The sequence below is a fragment of the Leopardus geoffroyi genome, chromosome A2 (assembly GCF_018350155.1).
Source record: "Leopardus geoffroyi isolate Oge1 chromosome A2, O.geoffroyi_Oge1_pat1.0, whole genome shotgun sequence".
NCBI classification, from domain to species: domain Eukaryota; kingdom Metazoa; phylum Chordata; class Mammalia; order Carnivora; family Felidae; genus Leopardus; species Leopardus geoffroyi.
The window spans coordinates 131,426,549-131,449,988 of record NC_059331.1 but is presented as its reverse complement, the minus strand read 5'-3'; the positions used below and the strand labels follow the sequence as shown (position 1 = coordinate 131,449,988).

General features: G+C 37.7%; 1 protein-coding gene across 3 annotated transcripts in view; it reads right to left on the bottom strand.

Annotated features, from left to right (window-relative positions):
• The window catches only part of ZNF277 (zinc finger protein 277), a 112,165-nt gene that overhangs the window by 16,581 nt on the left and 72,144 nt on the right, over window positions 1-23,440 (bottom strand). For all 3 annotated transcript variants that reach the window (XM_045495358.1, XM_045495359.1, XM_045495360.1), the window contains 3 exons: window positions 21,521-21,609; window positions 21,152-21,234; window positions 2,086-2,177 (listed from right to left, as the gene is read on the bottom strand). In XM_045495358.1, coding sequence (XP_045351314.1) covers window positions 2,086-2,177; window positions 21,152-21,234; window positions 21,521-21,609 — 264 coding nt within the window. The remainder of the gene's footprint in view (window positions 1-2,085; window positions 2,178-21,151; window positions 21,235-21,520; window positions 21,610-23,440) is intronic.

Here is a 23,440-nt window from a genome sequence, read left to right as displayed (position 1 = left end):
TTTGCTATGTAAAACTTAGATAAATTTACATAAAATTTTCCTTTTCCACATAACTTTGTGAGTTTGAGCCCTACATCGGGCTCTGTGTTGACAGCTCAGTGCCTGGAGCCTGCTTGGGATTCTGTGTCTCCCTTTTTCTGCTCTTCCTGTTCACACACAACACTCTCTCTCTCTCAAAAACAAACATAAAAAAAAATTTTTTTTAATGTTAAAAAAAATGATGTACGTTTGTAGGGGCACCTGGGTGGCTCAGTCATTTGAGTGATGGACTCGTGATTTCAGCTGAGGTCATGATCTCACGTTTTCATGAGTTCAAGCCCGCAGAGCCCACGTCAAGCCTGTGTTGTGCTCTGGCACCAGCAGCACAGAGTGTGCTTGGGACTCTCTCTCTCCCTCTCAAAATAAATATTTAAACATTAAAAAAGTTTAGAAAATGATGTACTTTTGTAAATATTAACTGTTGTATAATGAGAAATCTGTCTGGCCTTTGTCCTTGATTCCTGGCATAGAGCTTCTAAAACCCCAGGAACTTACTACTTGTTATGCTAAGGAGGCAACTCACCATAGGTCCCTAGCTAGCTTCAGAATGGGGGCTGGTCAACAGAAAGACTAACAATATGATTAAAAGACTGAGATTCTGAGCCAGTCAGACCTCTAGAGACGGAAGGGGTCTGGAGACTGGAGATGGGAGCAGTGTAGAGATTAAATTCAATGACTGAATCAATCAAGCTTATAAAATGAAGCCTCATTAAAAACTCTGGGCACCAAAGCTCAATGAAGATTCCTGGTTGGTGAATACCTTGATGAGCTGGGTGGGTGATGTGTCTTGATTCCTTGAGCCTGAAAGGGCATAGAAATTCTGAGTTCAGGACCCTACCAGATTTTGCCCTATACATTTCTTCATTTGGCTGTTCCTGATCTCTTCACTTGGCTGTTCCTTTATAACAAAACTGCAATCCTAAGTATACCACTTTCTGAGGTTTGTGAGTCATTCTGGTAAATTACTGAACTATGCAAATTACTGGCGAGAATCTGAATTTTTAGCCAGTTGGTCAACTGAACTTGTGGCTGGTGTCTAAAGTAGAGGCAGTCTTGCTGGGAATGACGGATGCCCTTAAACCTGCAGAGTCTGATCCTAACTCTGGGCAGTTAATGTTAGAAATGAATTATAGAATGCCAGTTTGTGCTAAGGAATTACCAATACCCCAGTTTTTGTTTTTGGGTGTTTTTTTTTTTTTTAGATCTTTATCATTAAAAAGTTTTTTTTTTTTTTTTTTAAGTTTATTTATTTGTTTTGAGAGAGGACAGAGTGAGCATGAGCAGGGAAGGGCAGAGAGAGAGAGGGAGAGAGAAAATCCTAAGCAGCCTCTGTGCCGTCAGCACAGAGCTCGATGAGGGCTGCATCTCAAAAACCATGGGACCATGACCTGAGCTGAAACCAAAAGTCAGATGCTTAACTGAGTGAGCCATCCAGGTGCCCCTAGATTTTTATCATTTTTAATATTCAAAAGTGAAAACATCAAAAACTGCTAAAGGTTTAGGGTTAACAATATAGAAGGGTATGTCGGTAGTAGTTCATTGTACATGGTCTTGCCTGTCAGCCAATTTAAAAAGTCCTACAACATTAAACACAAATTTATTTTTGGCATTAAAAAAAAAAGAGAGGCAAATCAAGAAATAGACTTTTAACTGTAGAGAACACACTGATGGTTACTAGAGGGGAGATGGGCAGTGGATAGGTTAAATGAATAATGGGTATTAAGGAGGGCACTTGTGATGAGCACTGGGTGTTGTATATGGGTGATGAATTACTATATTCTACACCTAAAACAAATATTTCACTGTACTGGAGACTAAAAAGTTGGAAGAAAGTAAAAGAAAAAAAAATTTAAAATTACTCCTCTTTTCTGCTTAGAGCCACTATAGTCCATGGTTGATATTAGGCATATTAGAAAAAAATTACTGGTAATATAGGAAAGGGTCCTGAGCCAACCTACAGAACTTAAATTACATAAGCATTATGGGCGTTTTGATGAGTTTTCAGATGAAAAACAATAATATTTAAAGACATGCACAAAGGCAAACCTGTTCCCGAAAAATTCCTCATTGCAAAACATACAAATACCATGAAAATTGTTATCATTTCTTTCTTGCTGCTGTTGTTCCAGAATTTCTTTCTGTAAAACAGAAACAAATATTTGATATTATCTTTAATAAATGCACAGTTAGTTAATGAAAAATGTTTTAGTCTAGATGGGAGGAATCTGCAGTAGAAGCACAAAGGGAGTATATGAATTCTGATAATATTTCACATTTCTACATTTCTGTCCTTGTATCAAAACTCCAAGTCTATACTGTTAAATGCTAACAGAACACTCCATTTGGATAGCTATGCAGGAATCTCAAGATCAACTGGGTCTCGTTATCCTTCCCTACCCTGGCTTTCCTCCTGTTTTTATTAGTCAACTCCTGTCCTCGCCCTCTTTCCCCCCACTGCCGCCCCCCCTGCCCCCCACCTCCTGAACAAAAATGTGGTAGCATTTTTGACTTGCTCCTTTTTGTACTTCTCAGTTTAGTCTGTAATCAAGTTCTGATCCATTTTTCACTTGAACTATCTTTGTATTACTTCTCTCCACCATTCACAATATGATCACCCAGAGTCTAGTTTTTAATCAGTCATTATAGGATTACTATAAATAAGTCTCCTAGAGGTCTCCCTGATCTCAATCCTTTTTTTCATCATATCCAGCCTTTTTTGCTGCCAGAAAAACTTTCTTAAACAATGTTTTCATACACAATTATCTTGTTCTTCAACTCAAATATGTTTTGGTAGCATCTGTTCCAATCAGGGTGGTTCCACACACCATTTTTCCTTGAGGTCATTTTATTTCTCTTAGCTTTTTGCCTCTTACAAAATCTTACCTGTAATTAGGATTCCCATTTCTATCATGCAGCCATTTCTACTACTGTAGAGTTAAAAGCTCAGACTCTGAAACACTGAGCAGACCTGGACTTGAACTCTGGCTCTCACTGGTACTCAATATTTTATTTAACTTCTTTAATCATCAATTTTCTCATTTTTGAGATAAAAATGGAAATATCACATCACAAAATTGTTTATATGATTAAATCAGTTAATTTATGTAAAGAGCTCAAATTGTTCATGGGTCATTAAATGCTGGATATGATTGTTATCCAGACAACTTCAATTTCCACTGTTTGTTACCCATCATCTTTGTCAACTGTTTGCCTGCTTTGTCTTTTGAAGGGGTATGAAAACTTCTTGAAGTTAAAAGAAAGTCTTTATGCTGTTCTTATAAGTGGCATACTACTCCCAGCTTCTCTAATATCATGGAGCTCAAAATAGTAAAGTTTATAAAGTTTATTGTTGAATCTATGAATATTTACAGAATAGCATCAAAATGAGCTCATATCTAGAAGCTTAATAGATTCCATGTGGCATTTCTGGAAATGTATCACCAAACATCTAGAACTACTAATTCACTTGAAGAAAAAAAATTAAGAAATTACCATGATAAAAATCAACTCAATGAACTGGTTTCAGCCATGATGGAATCATGTATATCCCACCTACCCTCCCCCTATAAAATAAGTGGCTTCATATATTTTATGTTTTCAGACATTGGATAATAGACAGTACAGGGTTGTGATCTGTAAAAGAAAAAAATAATACACTGCCAGTTTTATGCTGGGTGGTATTTTCCAAATTGCAACATAGGGAAGTTAAACCCAAATAAGATGCAGAACTATCTCACTGGACGAAGGGAAAAAAAAAAAAAAAAAAAAAAGCCTGGAGTCAGGATACTAAAAAGCGAGTGTACCTTGTGGGACAAGGTACTAGAGAGGAGAGCTGAAGAGGAGCTGAAGAAACCTGAAATACTCTACTAGGATTCTTTGCATCTCTGTCCAAATACTGAGCTGTACATGTACCAAAGGACTCTATGAGTCCTGACGAAGTACTTTCCAGGGACTGGGAGGCTTACTGGAGATTCCAGAAGTTACAGCACTGGACTCTGCTGGAGTTCTGACATACGGAATGAAAAGATCTTGCTCAACACTTCAGGCATATACAGCAAATACAAAACAAACTTTTTAATTTTTTTCCCCCTAAAGTTTATTTTATTTTGAGAGAGCATGTGTGTGTGCACGAATGGGGGAGGGGCAGAAATCCAAGATTGAATCCCACAGGGCTCGAACTCCTGAGCCATGAGATCATGACGTGAGCTGAAATCAAGAGTCGCATAACTGATGCTTAACCAACTGAGCCACCCAGGTGCCCCAAAACTTTTTAGGGTTATGAAGGTCACAGTTTTATGGTGGTAGCAAGTAGACAGATAAAAGCAAGAGAAATAAAAGGGCGAAGGCTGATGTATCAGAACATTTTAATTATTGCTTTTTGAATTTAAGTGAACTTTACATCAAAAATGAAATGGACAGTACAGGTCAAATAAAAGAGGTATCGGAAAAGGAAACTGAACTTTTACAAACATGCATTGTTTGACTGAATACAAAACAAAAAACACATTTCATAACCCTATGTCAACAACACTGTTAGCAGCAAAAACAAAAACCCAGCAAATAAAGCTCTTGATAAAGATCCCTATCACTACTGGTGCATTAAGGCCAATCATGGACCTTCTCTGCCTGTTCCTGTTTTCAGTGCACAAGACCCATTAGTGCTCATTAAAAGTCACCATTCTGGCTCGTATTTCTCAAGCTTGTGATGATATAACCCAAATTTGGCTAAAGAAAAATCTTACTCAACTTAATATCTCCTTGGTTTGGCTCAGCACAAGTACAAAAGACTTGTGAGTCTAAACCAGAGTGATGCTAAGTTATCTAACATTTACTTTGGCCAAATTTCAGTTTTATCAATTGACCGTGAATGGCAAAACCTCAGTATAAACACTAGAAGTGATAAAAATTGATTCTTCTTAGGAGAGTATAATTTACTCTTTGGTATGTTCAAGCCAGCACGGGATAGTCGGGACAGTAAGAAAAATCACTTTAAGGGCAAGTAACTAAACCCAGGCTGTTTTGTTCTGGAGCCCCTCCCTTAGCGCGAGGGCATGGGACTAGTATATCCATACAGTCTACAAGCACAATGAGAGAGACAAAGATTCTGGAGTATTCTTGGTATCCCTGGTCTTGCAGGCCCCATACAACTCCTTTAATTTTTCCCCAGGTTCATTTCTTTAAGAGCTGGCTGTTGTGCACAGAACAAACTCTTTTTAAAACTCCTTTCCAGACATTCCTCCAGAGGCAGCTACTTAAACCATTTGTTGCCCCACCTCTGCTTTCTGTTGATTTCATGTGCATAAGACTTTTCTCATTTTAAAATGATCAACTCTAGGAAGAGGAGAGAATCCAAAAGAAAAAGAATGAGTCCTCCTGTCCATTTTTCCAGTTTATGAAGCTCGTCTAGATTTGATAATATTAAAATGAGAAAAATCCCATGCACATGAAATCAACAGAAAGCAGAGGTCCATAAAGAAAAATAGTTTTTCTTTCCTTCTTTCTTCCTTCTTCCTTTGTTAAGCTTGGTATCTGATTAGTTGTAGCATATATTTTAACTCACTTTTGGACAAAAAAATATAATATTAACAGACAATCCATACAAAGCTTCACAAAGATGTGTAAATCAAAGCCTACCTGCTTTGTGGTTTTATTTTTCTAAAAAAAAAATCTCATGCTGGGTAGATATTTATTCAGATTTTATTCATGGATTTATAGAATAAAGGGATGAAGAGAATGTAACAGATGTTATGTGTTTGAACTTCTCAAACTTATCTGATGAAATCAGATGAAATTTTCATTACAAAATAGGCCTGGATAAAAACCATAGTTGTAAGAATACAAGATCAGCTTATCTATTAGGCAAAGAGTCATAATAACAAGCTGTATTTTTGTCTAATTGGTTTAAAATGTCAAGAATGGTAGCGAAGAGGTCAGGGCAGAGTGTTTCATCTTTATTCATAAGCTAAAGACAGAGGAAACATTAATGAAACAACAGATATAGCAGATGGCACTCAATAGTCATGGGACTAACATACATACATAGGTAGAAAATGAAAATGCGAGTAAGGCTGAAAGTTATAAAAGTCAGCAATTCAGGAAAAAGCAATTTAGAAAATCTCAATTTAGTTAAGTATTTGTGTACAGGAAAGCAGAAACTAATGCGTAGAATAACAAATCCAATGGAAATAGCATGCATTACCATAAGGAAGTAAAACTAAGGCTAATGTTATTAATTATAGATAATCAAAAACATTCTATAGATACTGATACACAGGATTCACACAGAGTTTCCCATCTGCACAACTGCATGAGTGACTGTGAGAGAAAACAGCACACTCCAAAGGATCCTCCCCAAGTTAGTCCACAGGCAGAAGCACGGTGGAACCTGTTAGGCATTCTCAGTTGGGGAGATCAGCCGAGCTCTTCCAATAGAGGACACAAAAAACATCCCTACTAAAGTTAGAGTGGTGGCCCAAAGCCTCCAAAGAAAGGCAGCAGTATCTTTTAGTCCTACTGCTTTCTATTTCCAGAACCATGGATTATCTCTGAGGTCTTGGGGATTATTTCATTTACACCTCCACCTTGGCCCAGTAAGTATTTCAGGCTGCTATGAAACAATGGAGCATAAAAATGAGAGTAAAATAAGGATAAAATAGGGTAGGGTGGGCACGTAAATTGAAGATTAAAAAATAAAAAGAAGAAATATGTATGTACAAATATGCACATACACAAACTAATTGAAACCTAAAGGTAGATCCCAAATTTGGCTATCAGCTTTAGTAGAAAGGGTAAACAGATCAGAAGGTGGGGGCGGGGGGGAGTTGTATAACAGAGTTTGTCTGGCTTTGTCCCCTATTCTTGGGAAGTAATGTCTAATCTCCTGGCATTTCTTGAGTGATTCATGTCCTTGTTATTCGGGGTGAGCCTTTAACAGCACCTGATACTTAATGCTAATGAGATAACTCAGGATGGAGGCTGTCATGCCAAAAAGTCCAACCACCTAGTGGGTTAGGGCTTTGAGCCACATGATCTCAGCCTCACCTCAGAAAGAGGGGGAGAACTGGAGGTTGAGTTCAGCTATGTGGTCAACCATTCAGTCAGTCATGCTTAATGAAGTTTCATATGCTAAGTGAAGTTGGTCAGTCAAAGAAAGACAAAAATCATATGACTTCACTCGTATGAGGCCTTTAAGAGACAAAACAGATGAACATAAGGGAAGGGAAGCAAGAATAGTGTGAAAACAGGGAGGGGGACAAAGCAGGAGAGACTCATAAATGTGGAGAGCAAACTGAAGGTTGCTGGGGGGGGTGGGTAGTGGGCTGAATGGGTGGGGGGGCATTGAGGAATCTACTCCTAAAGTCATTGCTTCACTGAGTGCTAACTAATTTGGATGTAAATTTTAAAAAACAGAAAATAAAGTTACAACAAACAAAAACCTCTGGACACCAAAGTTTGGGTAAGCTTTCCTAATTAGCAATACTCTGTGTATTGTTGCACACTGATGTGCTAGGAAGGCAAAAGGTCCCTGGAGATAAAAGCAACCTTGTGTTTAGGACTTTCCCAGATCTCTTCCTATGTATTTTTCTGTCTGGCTCTGGTTTGTATCTATTTTTATAACACAATTGTAATCATATGTATAGTGGTTTCCAGAGTTCTGGAAGTTGTGGGGTAGAGGGAACCCCTGAATTTGTAAGTAGCTGGACAGGAGTAAAGGTGGCCAGGAGATCCCCCAACTTGCGCTGCTGTTAAAATAAGGATAGTCTTGCTGGGGGTGGGGGCGGGGGTGTCTGTGCTTTGTGAAGTTTGGCTTAACTCTGGGGAGCTAGAAGTCACTGACAATAAGTATACAATGTGATCTAATGGACAATATACTTAGAATAAATAGGCCAAACAACATGGACTATTTCTCATAATGATCCTCAAAACAAGCTCACTCCAAAGCACATTCCAAAGCACATTCCAAACTCAGTGAAGTGCAGAGGGACTGGGGGAGAGTTGTTGTGATGCAATATAGATACCTGCTTCCTCCTGATTGGAGGTTGAAAGTTTAAGTCTACTTAGAAAACGATTGAACTCAAACAATTTCCCCTGAATGTGGTTTTTATAAATATTGGCTGGTAATAATCTTGACTTTGTCTTTCCAGTAAAGCACCTGGAATGTTAACTTTCCTCAACTCTCGCTTGGATGCAGAGCCACAGACCTTAGAAGGTAATCAGGAGATATTTCAGCTGATTCCCTCGTAGAAACTGCAGTCATCTAATTCTTTGTCAAAATGACTCGAGAACAGCCACATACTAGGTAAAAATTCCTCTAAAACAATCATTTTTTTTTTAAATTTTTTTTTTCAACGTTTATTTATTTTTGGGACAGAGAGAGACAGAGCATGAACGGGGGAGGGGCAGAGAGAGAGAGAGGGAGACACAGAATCGGAAACAGGCTCCAGGCTCTGAGCCATCAGCCCAGAGCCCGACACGGGGCTCGAACTCACGGACCGCGAGATCGTGACCTGGCTGAAGTCGGACGCTTAACCGACTGCGCCACCCAGGCGCCCCTAAAACAATCATTTTTAATCCCCACTCCCACCATCCCAACATTAGCTACTGGCCTCTAAAGTTGTATTCTGTTTATCATGGTCACAGAATTTTTAGCATGGATGAAATTTTAAATAAGGTGTTACCAGTTGCCTTGTCCCGATTGGGTGGGTGGGTGGAGGGTTGTCAGAAAATTACCCAAATAACACCTGGAAATGAGTCACGTAATTTGCTAGCATATCCTCCAAAGACAAACTTCTGGCAAAATGTATACCAAGATAACTAAATACAGGAATTTATTGATGTGCTTATCACTAATAACTTGGTTAAAAGATCAAGATTGGGTACCAAACAAGAATAGATTTTAGAATTTATTTATGACAACTAGTTAGTTGGGTCAGTTGTCTCTTCAAGCTATACCTCATTCAGTAAACAAATACATGCGTGTGTCTCTTTGAACTCTGTGAAAGAAAAGCATCTACTTTATAATTTTTTTTTTTTAACGTTTATTTATTTTTGAGACAGAGAGAGACACAGCATGAACGGGGGAGGGTCAGAGAGAGGGAGACACAGAATCTGAAACAGGCTCCAGGCTCTGAGCTGTCAGCACAGAGCCCGACGCGGGGCTCGAACTCAAGGACCGCGAGATCATGACCTGAGCCGAAGTCGGCCGCCTAACCGACTGAGCCACCCAGGCGCCCCGAAAAGCATCTACTTTAACTAAAAGTGCCACTTAATCACTAAGATATTAGTTAAAATAAAGCAGATGGAAAAGGAGGAGTTCTCCTCTGCTATTGTGCTTAGTATTAAGAAAGCCACAATGAGAAAATTCTGGAAAATCAAAAAAAGAAAAGAAAAAGAAATCATTCCTCACTTAGAATCCAAAACTTTATATTTATATTTATAACTTTATATTTATATTCATATACTTGCACCTGGAATTGTACACTTTATATATATTTTTAAGTTGATCTGTTTATTTTGATAGAAAAGAGAGCATGCACATGAGGGGTAAGGGCAAAGAGAGAGGGAGGCAGAAAGAATCCTAAGCAGGCTCTGGACTGTCAGTGTGGGTCTCGAACTCACAAACTGTGAGATTATGACCTGAGCTGAAATCAAAAGTCAGACACTTAAACAACTGGGCCACCCAGGCGCCCTAGAATTGTATACTTTAGAAGAGTGAATTGTATTTATGTGAATTATATCTTAATAAAGCTGTTATTTTTTTAAAGGAGAAGAAAAAAACCCTGAAGTCACAAGGCAACCAGACAAACTGAATTCCAAAAGGTGATAAACCTGTCTGAGGAGAGGCAGGGGCACACACATTATCTCCCCTTTGGCAGAACACAGGAGGAAAAGACAAGTAGAAGAAAACAGCTGAAATTTTATAGAATTTTTAAAGGCTAAGTCCCTGGGAACCCTAGACATAGAAGGGTCCAGCTCTTTTCCACGGGTTTCCTCCAAGTTCTCAGGAGAAAGACTGGGAGAAGGGGGGAAGAAATATGAACAACAGCCCATCGGTGGAGAGCAGGCACAAAACCCCACTTGCTTCCTGGGGACATTCTTTAGCATTCAAAGCAAAAGCCAGAAGCTGCCGGGGGGAAGGACCCAAAGCCTGCATTGCTCCAAAGCAGAGGCTTGCCACTACCAGGGGAGAGGGCAGGAATGCTGAGAAATAAAATCTTGTATCTGAGTTCTTTCTGAGTGTGCAATAGTGCTTTGTGGTATATGAGCTGGATATGAAAACAGGACCAGGAGATCCTACCTTGCAGTGTGTCAAGCAAGTACGACAAAGCATTTTTCTTAGAAAATTCAAGAAAGTTATAAGCATGTGTTAAAAGATTTAAATATTAAAAAAATAAATATTTAAGATATTTGAAATTTATGGAGATGAAGCTTATCTTCCTAAAAGATGGCGTACGTCCAGCTGCAGCCCGATGGGATGACAGGGAAAGAAGGCTGACAAGGAGACCTGCAGCACTGCCCCTTGGTCATTCTGTTCCCTACGATGCCTGGGGACCAGCAAAGGTCCAGAGTGCATTTATTTTTTTTACTCATATGACAGGATTACAAAAGATCATACAGTCAAGGAAAGAGATGATAACATGAGAATTTAGAGATCTTAGAGGAGTTAAAACCCCGAAAATAATCAATCCTGGAACAGTTTAGAATTTAGATTTTCTTAAGTTTCAGTCATCAGTACAAGTTCAGGGCAAAAAATGAAACAGTAGACAGTCAACAAAATGGAGGTTTAAAGAAAAGCATTAAATATTAAAAACTGCATCAGTCAGATGCAGAAAAAGGTCTGTACTGTTGATATAAATGAGTCACAAAGTACTTGCTTTCTTTTGAAGTGACTTGGTTACAATACCAGAACCCAGACTGCACACCAAATGGCAAAACCCCTAATACATATGGAACAATGATGAGCCTTTTCTTTTTAAGAGTGTGAACATTTGCAGCTTCTAAGTACAGCACTGGAGATTCTGGGCTGGCATTCCTTTGAGAAACTGACATCAAGACCTGGAGAATGGCACCTCAGCTATCTTTGGTGATTAAAAAAAGAAAGAAAGAAAGAAAGAAAGAAAGAAAGAAAGAAAGAAAGAGACCACGGAAGTTTGTGTTATCTACTTCCTGTTCTCCAATGCCTTCTACCACCAAGAAGTAAATGAACTGAAATTAACATATAGAAGGTTGGTTGGTTGGTTATTAATTATTTATTTATTTATTTATTTATTTATTTATTTATTTATTTATTTTTGGTGAAAACAGGTGACTTGGACACTCCAGTTGGCTAAAAGAAATGCCATTTACTCAGCAAAACATTTCCCAAATGTTAACTAAAGGTTTGATTTTATACTGGGCACTGCAACCTATGACTTCTTTTTGGTTATAATCTGGAATTCACAATCGTTTTAAATTTTTCCTACTCACTGAGAAAAGAGTTTTCAGTAAATTAATCTGTCAATATTAAGTTTTGAGTGTCTACACCGTAGCTGATAGCTAAAGCTAATCCTCTACAGACACCAATTTTTCCCAAATCACTTTGGTCATGTGAATTCCAAAAGCATTTCCAAAGCATTCATTCGCCTGCAGTGCCATTCTAGAGGCTCACCTCAGGTATCAGCTTCTCCAAAAACTCTTCCCTTCCTCTTCAGGAAAACCATGAGATTTCGGAGAACAGTTATCGCAAGCAGAGCAAATAGCAAGTGCAAGTGCAAACAACATGAGATGCTGGACAGAGCTTGGTGTGTCTAAGGGACAGGGATGGAGACATGGCCACTGTGGCTGGAAGCAGTGATCCAAGTGGGTGGGAGAAACAGGCACTAGACCCTTTGGGATCTTGGTAAGGAATCTTGATTTTTATTCCAAATAAATTTGAAAGTATTGGAAAATTTCAATTATTAGAGTTACATGAGTTGAATGAGTGAACAGCATATGAACTACTGAAACAGTCTTCCAAATGTTTCAGACTCAGGAAGGATAAAAACTAACATCACCCTCTCTTGTTCTTTCTGCCTTTTCTCATATCTTCTTACAGTAAGCAGGGTATTTTCACTTTGATCTCACTCAGTTTTGGTAAAGGCTTATTTTTTCTATCACATCCTTTATCTAATATAAAAATTCAGTATAAGCAAATTAAAGTACAAAAATCTCAGTAAACTTCCACTAATTTAAGGATTCGAGAACAAGTTTGATTAACAAAGTAAAATGGAAATGAATACATTTTGTGTAAAGATATTGATGTATAGTTTCAACTATGTTCAGAACAGAATCTGCCTGCAAGTTCCTTAAACATGTTAGAAGCCCTCTGAGTAGGGGTCAAGTAAAAAGCTACTCATTCTCCCCAAAGAATTCCTTTTTAAGTGTCAAAAAATGCCAGGTAGCTCCAGGAAAGACTAACCTGTCTGCCAGAATCTGATGACTTCAGCATTCTGAATTTATGTTAGCAATATACACATACAGGATACTTACTATACTTTAACAAAAACACACCTCTGCACATAGAGGCAGGAGTAGCTGTATGAAAGCAAGGACTCTCAATGACACAATACCATTTCTTAAAACAGAACAATAAAATCCACTGTTCTCAGCATTTTATGAGAGCTGAAAGAAAGTTCCCTCTGACAATAGTATCAAGGATCTTAATAAATAAATGAGAAAAGATATGTCAAAGACTAAAGCAAGACAGTAAAACATAAAAGCCAGAGAGAAATTTCTTAACTGGTTTATGATATATACTCCCACAAATCCACGAGGTTCGATGTGACTAATATTCCACCTTTTTGAAAGACATCAGCACCTCCTACCCCTTCTGAAACTGCAATGATAACAGCAACAACCATCTGCTTGCTACATAGGATAGAAAGACAGCATTTTTATTCTACTTAGAGTCGTACTCAAGTGTCTTCTGAAAAGAAAGGAAGAGACAGGAGAGATAGAACATCTAGAAGAATTAGCTGCTAGAGAAAAAAATTACATAAAGGTAACCATTACACGGAACAGACCATTACTATGAAAAACAGAAAAGCAGAAGTACAGAAGAAAAAAAATTGCAAGAGTTAAACACATGAGAATTAGAAAAGCCTCATTTCTATTTGTACTAAAGACATGAGGGAATCTAGCCTAGGCAAAAAGAGGAAGAATTAAAAAGTGGAAAGGTGGCTACAGAAGACTGCAAAATGCCCACCTCTGACACTAAAAGAGGAGAGAGCTATGGCATGGATCAGCACAATCATAATACTTCCGTCAAAGGAAGTATTTTCTTGGATAAACTCAAGGTCAGGGATACCCCTATGTTTCTCTAAAGATAGGGGAAACTCTGAAAACACACCATCTTCAAGTTTTAAAAGAAAATGTAACAAGCTTAGGCCCAAAGGAGTAAGAAATCTACCACTGATTTAAGATAATAAAGAAATTGGATTTTCTTAAAAAAATCTTAGCAATAGAAACAAAACACTATTATTTATTTACATATGTATTTATATACCATTATTCCAATTTTATTCGTTGTAACAAATGTCAGTTTAGAAAATGTCACTTCTGCTTCCAGAAGTAGGATCACATTGGATAAAGGATCCTGGTACAAGTGGAAAAAGAATGGCGCGTGGGGTGGGGGTGGGAAATAGTAAAAGTCTGACTTGCTTCTCTTCCTTTTTCAGTCAGTAGATAACTCTGGCCTTGAACATTTCTCCCAGCATCTTTGGCCCTGTATTTTCTATCTAAACAAAAACAATGATATCATCTTACTGGTCTCACAGAGCCAATGTGTATAAAAAATGCCATGTAAATTTCAAGTTTTGTTGAAGGAGTTCAAAGTGGTAAACTTGAGAATTCAGTGTAGTATAGTTTCAGGCTGAGTTTTCATGTTTCCTGAACGGAAACATTAACTAATCTGAAGGTTAAAATCACTCAATGGTCATTTTTGCTAACTTGATCTATGCTGATTGTTAAGAATGTTACAATTCAAAGGGAGATATCACATTATATTTGGGAAACTTATTCTAGATGCAATTAGAGGGCTTGTCCTTTCAAGGGTAGGAATTATGGAAGAAAGGTTTAAATGCAAAATGACTTTTTACTTTGAAGACACTATAGAAAGTAATTTAATACTTTACTAAAAATCTCTAAAATCTATAAAGAAAAATGGCACGAGTAAAAAAAATCTTAGGCGCAGACATAGAATTTTATTTTGTTGTTTTATTGTGGGGGGAAAGTGGAATACATGAAGTAGCATTAAAAAAATTTTTTTTTAATTTTTTTGTAATTGTCATAAAACATTTATAGTTGTCATGAATGACCGCTTAAGTTGACATTTATAATAGTGATTAAAAAAAAGAAACTTGCATGCAGTTAAATGGATATTTCCTCTTATCCTAATTTAATTAAAAGTTACATCTTACTACTGAGACCTATGAATGCCACATCTTCTCCCATAGGCAAACTGAAAAACTAGTGCTTTTTAATGCTAAAGTGTAACCCAGTGATTAAAGATGTCTGCCTTGATACTTTATATCCCTTTTAAAAAATCAGGGACATCTGACTCTATGGTTTTATAGAAATATCTCACCAACACTTAAAGATTAAAATTAAGTTAACTCTTTATTTAAAAGTTTTTTTTTTTTTTAATGGTTATTTATTTTTGAGAGAGAAAATGAGTGTGAGCAGGGGAGGGGCAGAGAGAAAGGGAGACACAGAATCTGAAGCAGGTTCCAGGCTCTGCACTGTTAGCACAGAGCCAGATGCAGGCCTTGAACTTGTGAACCATGAGATCATGACCTGAGCTGAAGTCGGATGCTTAACCAACTGAGTCAGTCACCCAGGTGCCCCTTAAGTTAAACCTTTATGAATAAGGCTGAGTGATACAAAGTAAACATGACAGTCCCAACCCTTAAGAAGCATCTATTCCAGTAAGGAGGATAGATTTTTAAACTAGCTATAATTGAAAAGCCAAATAAAATAGTGCATTAAAAGAGCTCAATCGAGATTATTATTTCTGACAGGTGGCATCTGGGAAGCTTTTGTGGCAAATGTGGCATTTAAGCAGTATCTTGAGGGGTATGTTATTTATACAGGTGGACAGGTGGGGCTGGCATTACTGGGTGATGAAGCAGAGTCCTGAAAGTATCTAATACACTTAAGTAAATGTGAGACATGCAGTTTTTCACTAGAGGGCAGGGAATGTGGCCTATTTTACTCACTGCTATAGCAACAACATCCAGAACACTGTCTGCTGCAAGATAAATATTTATTCAATAAATTAATGAACTGACATTGGGTAACTGAAAGGTAAAAGACACTTACATACAGACTTACTCCAGAAAATCTTAAGAATATATAGATAATAAAGACCATTGCAGGTTTTAGCAGAAGAGAATAAAATGATCTGCTATATATTTTACTATTAAAGTTCTGGAGGTAATGCCAGTTGATTGGAGAGGTAAGTCTATTGGGAAGGTGAGATAAAAGTCCCGAGGATTACAGAGAAGGGTACGGATATGGGACTCAGAGGTAGAACTGACAGGAATTAAAGATGTTCCTAGAAATTTCCCAATTGAGTGATTAGGAGAATGGTGGTATCATTACATAAGAAAACAGGCAAATCACACACTTCAGTAGAGAAAGAAATAAGTTCAGTTTTAGGCACATTCAACTTAAGGTGTTATTGGAAATCTATATGGAGAAGTTTAACATAAGGGCAGTTAGAATTGGGGTTCAGAGGTGAGCCAGGATGAAAGCTATAAACGAACTCAATCAAAAGGTATTTATTCTAACTGCCTACTCTACACCAGCACCAGTATTTGAGCTGTTAGTGTAGCGGTAGTAGTTATGAGAGTACACAACCTGGATGAGAGACAAGACCTTGAGAAACTTACATACACCCACTGAAGAGAAAAGAGGGTAGAGAGTCACTGGAGGACATTAAGGTAAAATGGGGAGATCAAGGGAACACTTTTAAAGAAGAAACTTAAGACATGAATGTATACAACCTATTAAACTCTCAAGAATCTTTCCTAATTCTGTAGTTCCCTTCTGAATACAAATAAAAAAATTCAAAGAAGTGATAAATAGGAATTAAGCCTTTCAAAATGAAAAATGGGAACACATGAAACTCACAAATGTCTCAAGGAACCAGTGGTCTAGAAGAAAATGAAAAAAGAAATATGGCTCTAGCCTTAAATCTGCTATGGTAACATGAAGTGAATCATTTAGACTATTTGTCTCTAGCTACTCACACAGAAATAAGAATTTAAAAAAAATGGAGTTTGGGGAAAAACACCAATATGAACTTAGCAATATATTGGGTACTACTGAAGGATACTTAAATATAAGACATAACTCCTGCCCTCAAAGAAGTTACAAAGTCAATATGAACTCAAATCATGTGAGTATGAACTCAAATCCTATGAACTCAATAAAGAGTTCCAAATGAAAGAGTAAATATCAAAGAATAATCCACATACAAGTTACCATTAATGCAAATCAGGACAGCAAATGCCACACTAGTACTCTAGTTTGAGGGTCCTCCCTCATGGACTGGAGTTGAGATGCTACTGATACTAAGCTGAGTTCACTTAAACACAGCTTAGATTATATACCCATTACCATAAAGCAGCTTGACTAGTTTAAAGTATATTTTCCAGAAGTTAGATTGAAAGTCTGATGAATGAAGAGAAACTGTTTGGTAAAATACAATCAATAGCAAATAAGGAAAGACTAAATAAGGAAAAACTGTCAAGCTGTGGCAGAGTCGTTGACCTAACCCTCTGGGTGTATAATTCTATTAGGAGGAGTTCTTGGAGAAGAACAAGGGCATAAACCTCTTCAAGAGTTCCAATACTTGATAACAAAGCATGTTTCAGGAATGGTACACCAATGCATATTCTTAAAATTGGTTGAAAAAGTTCTTGTCCTTGGGGCGCCTGGGTGGCTCAGTCAGTTAAGCATCTGACTTCAGCTTAGGCCATGATCTCTGGGTTTGTGAGTTCGAGCCCTGCATAGGGCTCTGTGCTGACTGCTCACGGCCAAGAGCCTGCTTCAGATTGTCTCCCTCTCTCACTCTGCCCCTCCCCCGCTCCTGCTCTGTCTCTCTCTCTCTCTCTCAAGAATAAACATTAAAAAAAAATGAAAAAAAAAGTTCTTGTTCTTGATGGAATAAAGATGTATTATTACCTTTAATGAAAGCTGTTCCATTTGATCAGTTGGACTTCATCTGGAAATGCCTATTACTGATGTGTAGAGCTCATACATAAAAGAGAGATATTTTGTCATCAATGCAAACTCCTAAAGGAAGATCATCTACACCAACCTCATGTTTCCACAGTATAGAGCATAAAATTGTGATGAAATGACTGACTGCAAATTTAGCCTGTCTTCCTGCTTTCTGGCAAATCTTTTCTTTTTGATCCTTTGGCCATGATTCCCAGTGACAGCCAATTGGAAATCTCTGCTTTCCCTAAACTCCATTGTTAGCCTCAATCCTTTACCTACCCTGACCTGTCAGACCATGAGCATCCATGATGGAGTAATTCACAGAGTCCAGAATAACAGTAAGACATATGGGAAGTTGAATAAATTACTACTAGACTGTCATGGCACCCCCTACAAAGGCATGTATCAGGCACACTTGGCTTAAAGTCCCAGCTCTGCTTCTTGTTCACTATGTCGTCCTGGGCAAATTAGTCTTTCTATGCCAGTTTCCTCATCAACAGAACAGCATTTAATAGCTACTTCACAGGGTTATTATAAAGGACCTAAGGCAAGGCATGGCATATGGCTGGCACTCAGTAATGGTTAGCTTCTTTCCTATGTCCAAGTTGGTCTGCTCTTTGCCAGGATTTATCAGTTTTAAGTGGATTTTTACATAGCTCCACTTCATTTTCAGAGACAGTGAGGAGGCATCGATGGGTCTTTTCTATTACAAAGTAAATGTTCCTGGCACTGAAGGATTTCTACAATTTACTTACATCACATCTCTTCAAATCCATCCCATACTCCTCCTCCAAAAATCTTTCTATCATAGCCAGATTAGATTTAATCAATTTTCCTGACATCTTGAATATTTAGATCTATATGCACTTTTCTTCCCATTTCCACAACTCACTAATTATCCAAATCCATTTCATTGTTAAGACACAGTATTATTAGTGTTATTTGTCTACAACATTTATTGAGTACTTTCTATGTGGCAGATACTGTTTGTTCTAAGTGTATTACATGCATTATCTCAATCTTCACAGCCCAATAAGATATTCTATCATCTCCAGTACTGAGATAAGAACACATATTTGCTTTTCTCTCTAGACTGTATGCTTTTTTATGTCATGAACTGTGCCTTGCACTTAAAAAAAAATTTAATGTTTACTTATTTTTGAGAGAGAGAGAGACAGAGCATGAATGGGGGAGGGTCAGAGAGAGAGGGAGACACAGAATCCAAAGTAGGCTCCAGGCTCTGAGCTCTCAGTTATCAGCACAGAGCCTGATGCGGGGCTCAAACCCACGGACCGTGAGATCATGACTTGAGCCAAAGTCAGAAACTCAACCAACTGAGCCACCCAGGTGCCCCTCATTTTTTTCTTTGTATGATCATGTAGGTAAGGAGGAATTCAACAAATATATTCATATGTATGAACTGACTGCAATTTCACATTTTGCTTAAGCTGCTATAATACTCACTTTTATCAAATCTATCACTTTGTCAGTCTATAATGTTGGTAAAAAGGTGTGCTGTTGTAATTTATAGTAAGAAACATATATTCGGTCTTTGTCCCTGCACATAGCTCCTAAAGTCCGAAGTGTTGAGATCTATAAAAAGTGTTTTTTGATATGTTAATGAGGTGACTTTTGGAAAGCACTAACCTAAGGATGAGGAATGGTGGTCAGTGGAGCCAACCATGTGATTACGGGATTGGAATTTTGGAGGGGAGACGGGATGGAGACTGAAATCAATCACCAATGGCCATTGAATTAATCAGACATATCTTAAGTAACAAAGCCTCCATAAAAAACCCAAAGGGACAAGGTTTGGAGAGCTTCCATGTTGATGAACCAGAACGCACCCATGTGCTGTCTTGCCAGGCCTCAAACTCTACAGGGATAGAAGCTCCTTTGCTTGGGACTTCATCCCATGTAGCTTTTCAGCTGGTTACTGATTCATATTCTTTGATATCCTTTGAAATAAACAGGTAATCTAGTAAGTAAACTGATTTCCTAGAGTGAGCTCCTCTAGCAAATTAATCAACTCAAGGCAGCAGTGGTGGGCGGCGGGGAGGGTCATGGAAACCTCTGATTTATATAGTCAGTGGGTCAGAAGCACAGGTAACAACCTGGACTTATGACTGACATCTGAAGTGGAGGGCAGATTTGTGGGACTGAGCCCTTAACCTGTGGAATCCGATACTATCTCTCGGGAGATTGTGTCAGAATTGAGTTGAATTGTAGGACACTCAGCTGGTGTTGGAGAATTGATTAGTGATTTGGGGGAAAAAAAACAAAAACAAACACATGTTGAAATTAATGTCAGAATCTTAAAAGGTCACCTAAATTTTATAGATATAGTATTTCTAGGGACTGTATCTATCTGTAGACATACAGTAAAGATTCTGTGTATGTGGTAATAGTGATGGGTGAAGCAGTAGGGTTTGATACAAAGAAATCTTTGTGGGGGGGGCACCAGGATTATGTCAGTTAGATCAATCTTCATTAAGGCCACTGTGAGCAACAGTGAAAAAATGCAAAGCAATAAAAAATTATGAATAAGCACAAGCAAACAAAATCCATAAAATATGACAGTAAATTCATCCTTGTTTTGTAGATTTCTTAAGACATTACAATAGGGAAAGAAGAAAAACTTAGGAAGTCCTGTTTCTTTACTGGTTTGGTGCTATAGTAAAAGCCTAATTTTTCTTACATATAATCAACGTCTAAAAATATCATCTCTCCTTATGTGAGAAATAATCATTTGGGATGTTTACAGAATATAATGTGCTTCAGGAGACTTTTTTTTTTTTTTTTAATGTTTATTTATTATTGAGAGACAGAGAGAGAGACAGAGCATGAGCAGGGGAGGGGCAGAGACAGGAAGAGACACAGAATCCCAAGCAGGCTCCAGGCTCTGAGCTGTCAGCACAGAGCCCAAGGCGGGGCTCTAACTCACAAACTCAGATCATGACCTGAGCTGAAGTCAGAAGCTTAACCGACTGAGCCACCCAGGCGCCCCATTCAGGAGACTTTCTTAAATCCTACCAACTGAGCCACCCAGGCACCCCGAGACTTTCTTAAATCCTAGGACTATGGTAGATAGGATTTATTTTATTCTTAGATGTCCTGAGAATTTAGTAGGAACACTGAAATCACAGTTCTCTTTCATAACGTTATCTAGCCCATTCCAAAGACACTGGAACACTTAACAGGTAACTACTAAAGGAAGAGCAAGTCACTTTCAAGTAACAGTTGAGACTAAATCACAAATAATGGAAAACTGCATATTTTTAAGCAAAATTATTAACTTAAAAAAAATGAGCCAATTTCTGTTCAACTTACGAACATAAAATTTTTCACACTTCTATATAGTTACCTTTTTTACAGACCAAAAATGCTGAGATATTCAAATAAGCTTGCTTATGATTAAGGCTGAAAATGAGAAAGGCTACTGTGATCAAACCATATGCTTAATTCATAAGGAGAATAAAAGAAGTGCCAGTGTATAGCACATTCCAGTGAGGAGGAGAAAAAAAAGTTAATTAATTCAACTCAATTTTAGCTGAGGGCATTTTTCCACAACTGCTGAACCCTAGCATGTGCCAGGCAGCTAAAATTACACTAAAATGTGTAAGCCCTGTTGTTATTTTAGAGATAATCCAGGAAGCAAAACAAAGCCAAAAATTCTCACTGCATTTTTAACATGAAATACTTTAATTTCCAATCAAGTGGATACTTTTCTTGTTTTAAGGTCTTTTTGTATTGTTTCTTTTGTGCATGAAAGTTTACAGATTAAAAAGTGAAAACAAACAAACAAAATAACAAAAGTGATTTTGCATGTATTTCCAACACACTGTTCACTCTCTAAAATAATTCTTACCAGTCTTTGTTTCTGAAGTTCCTCTCTAAGTACTCTATCTTCTGGTAAAACATCACATAACAAAAAGTAATTGTCTTGTTCATCTGTTGAGAGATTAGGAAAATAAATGAGAAATGATATTTATCATCTTTTCCCAGAAAGATTTAGTCTTTTAAAAAACATATATATATATACATACATACATATATGTCTATTAGGATCTTTCTTCTGGTACACAGCTCTGCTTTAGCTTTATTGAAGTCAGGCAACATAAACAGAACAATTTAATTTTAGCTATCGTGAAAGTGAGAATTCTAATATAAGAAAGTAAGATTATCCTTTGAATTTTTGCATTGTAGGGAAAAGATAGTAGCTAAGATGTATACTTACCAAGTGGAGCTGTGGAATTGATTCTTATCACACTACAAAAATCTGTAACGGGCTGTTCAGTGAACCTTTTCCTCCAATATAAAATGTACCTTAGAATAATCAAAAAGAAAGGATGGTAAGAAGACTCAATATACTACTTACTTTAGAATGATAGGGTTTGATAAGAACATTTAATTATCCCAAAACAATAAAATTGTTGATAATTGCTAGAAAATTTGTAGATGGAAAGGCAGCAGAGCATTGTAGAAATATGAAATAAATATTCAATGAAATGAAATTACTCTGTAAAGGAATGAAATGATTAAACTTAACTATTCCCAAATTCAATAAACAGATATATGGGAACATTAAAAATGATTTATTTTTATGTGATAAAGAGGTTTTTCTGAAATTGCACCTATGTTCATATGAATTTAAAATGTAACAATGTTTAGACAGGCTTTATCACACATTTTCCAATACAATGAAAGCTGGGTGGTCATCTTAAAAAGTGTGGGTTCAGCTTATCATGTCGGGCCACCAGTTGTGGGTTCAGCTTTTGGCTTTGTCCAGCAAGGGTGAGAATGGCAGAAAGGACGGATTACTCAAGACTCCGCAAGAGAGCTGAGAGGGAAGCCAAGGGAAGTCTCCCTGAGCTGCTCTCAGGCTCCCATATTTATTAGGCATACATTATAGGGAAAACATTGTGCAATATGTCAGTGGCTACGTGCCAGTAAGAAAGTATAGAAAGCATGCCAAAAAACAAGGCATTCCCAAGACTACGAAAGAGCAGATGCCGAAAGCAGGGTGGAGAACAAGATAAGATATTCCACAGATAACTTGGTCTAAGGAATTCATGAACACAAGCAGGACCCAACCCCTATATAGATATTAACCAGATACTGGTCTGCATTAACTAGATACTGGTCCCCTGTTTTCAGCAGGGTGAGAAAGCAGTGTAATGTGTTCCCTATAATCTCCTTAACCAGGACATAGCTATTTGGTTTCCCACAAAAAAGAACTGAAGGCAAAATAATAAGACAATGAGAAGTCAGTCTAAATTCAACACATATATAACAAGACAGAGAAATTTCATTTGTGCCCACTGTCTGAAATGAGGCAGATGATTGGAAAAATAAGCAAGCTTATAATTCCTGTATCTACTGAGCAGAATTAGAAGAAGCACATTGGCTAAATTTAAAAGCAAAGCATAACACCCCAACCTGCATTATCTGATGAAAGGAGGAGTAAGATGACAGGATTCAACAAGCTGTTCATCTTCCCATTTATCTAACAAGATTTCTATTGGCAACTGCAATCTCATTATCAAATGGTACCAAGAAGAGAATGTGGTCTCCTTCATGTGGAGAAAGGCAATGGAAAGGTTGACTATATAGCTGACAGCTTATCAGGCTATATGGTTGATAGATAAAATACAATCCAAAATCCCAAACACTTAGAACAGAAAAAGAAAACCTGTGAAAAAGATGGAACTTACTGAAATAGATTTAGTAACAGACAGTAAACCTTTGGACATTTCATTTTTAAAATGTTTATTTTGAGAGAGAGTGCATATTCACGCATGAGCGTGGGGAGGGGCTGAGAGAGAAGGAGAGAGAATCCCAAGCAGGCTCTGCACTGTCAGTGTGGAGCCTGATGGCAGGGCTTGAACTCTTGAACCATGAGATCATGACCTGAGCCAAAGTTGGAAGCTTAACTGACTGAGCCACCCAGGCACCCCTTAAATAGCTTGTTATAGCAACTAGCAACGTTTTGCACATAGTAGTAGGTTAACAAGATTTTTTTTTTTTTTTTTTTTTTACTGTTTATGCATTTTTGAGAGAGAAAGAGAGAGAGAGAGAGATAAAGCATGAACAGGAAGTGGGGCAGAGAGAGAGGGAAACAGAATCTGAAGCAGGCTCCTGGCTCTGAGCTGTCAGC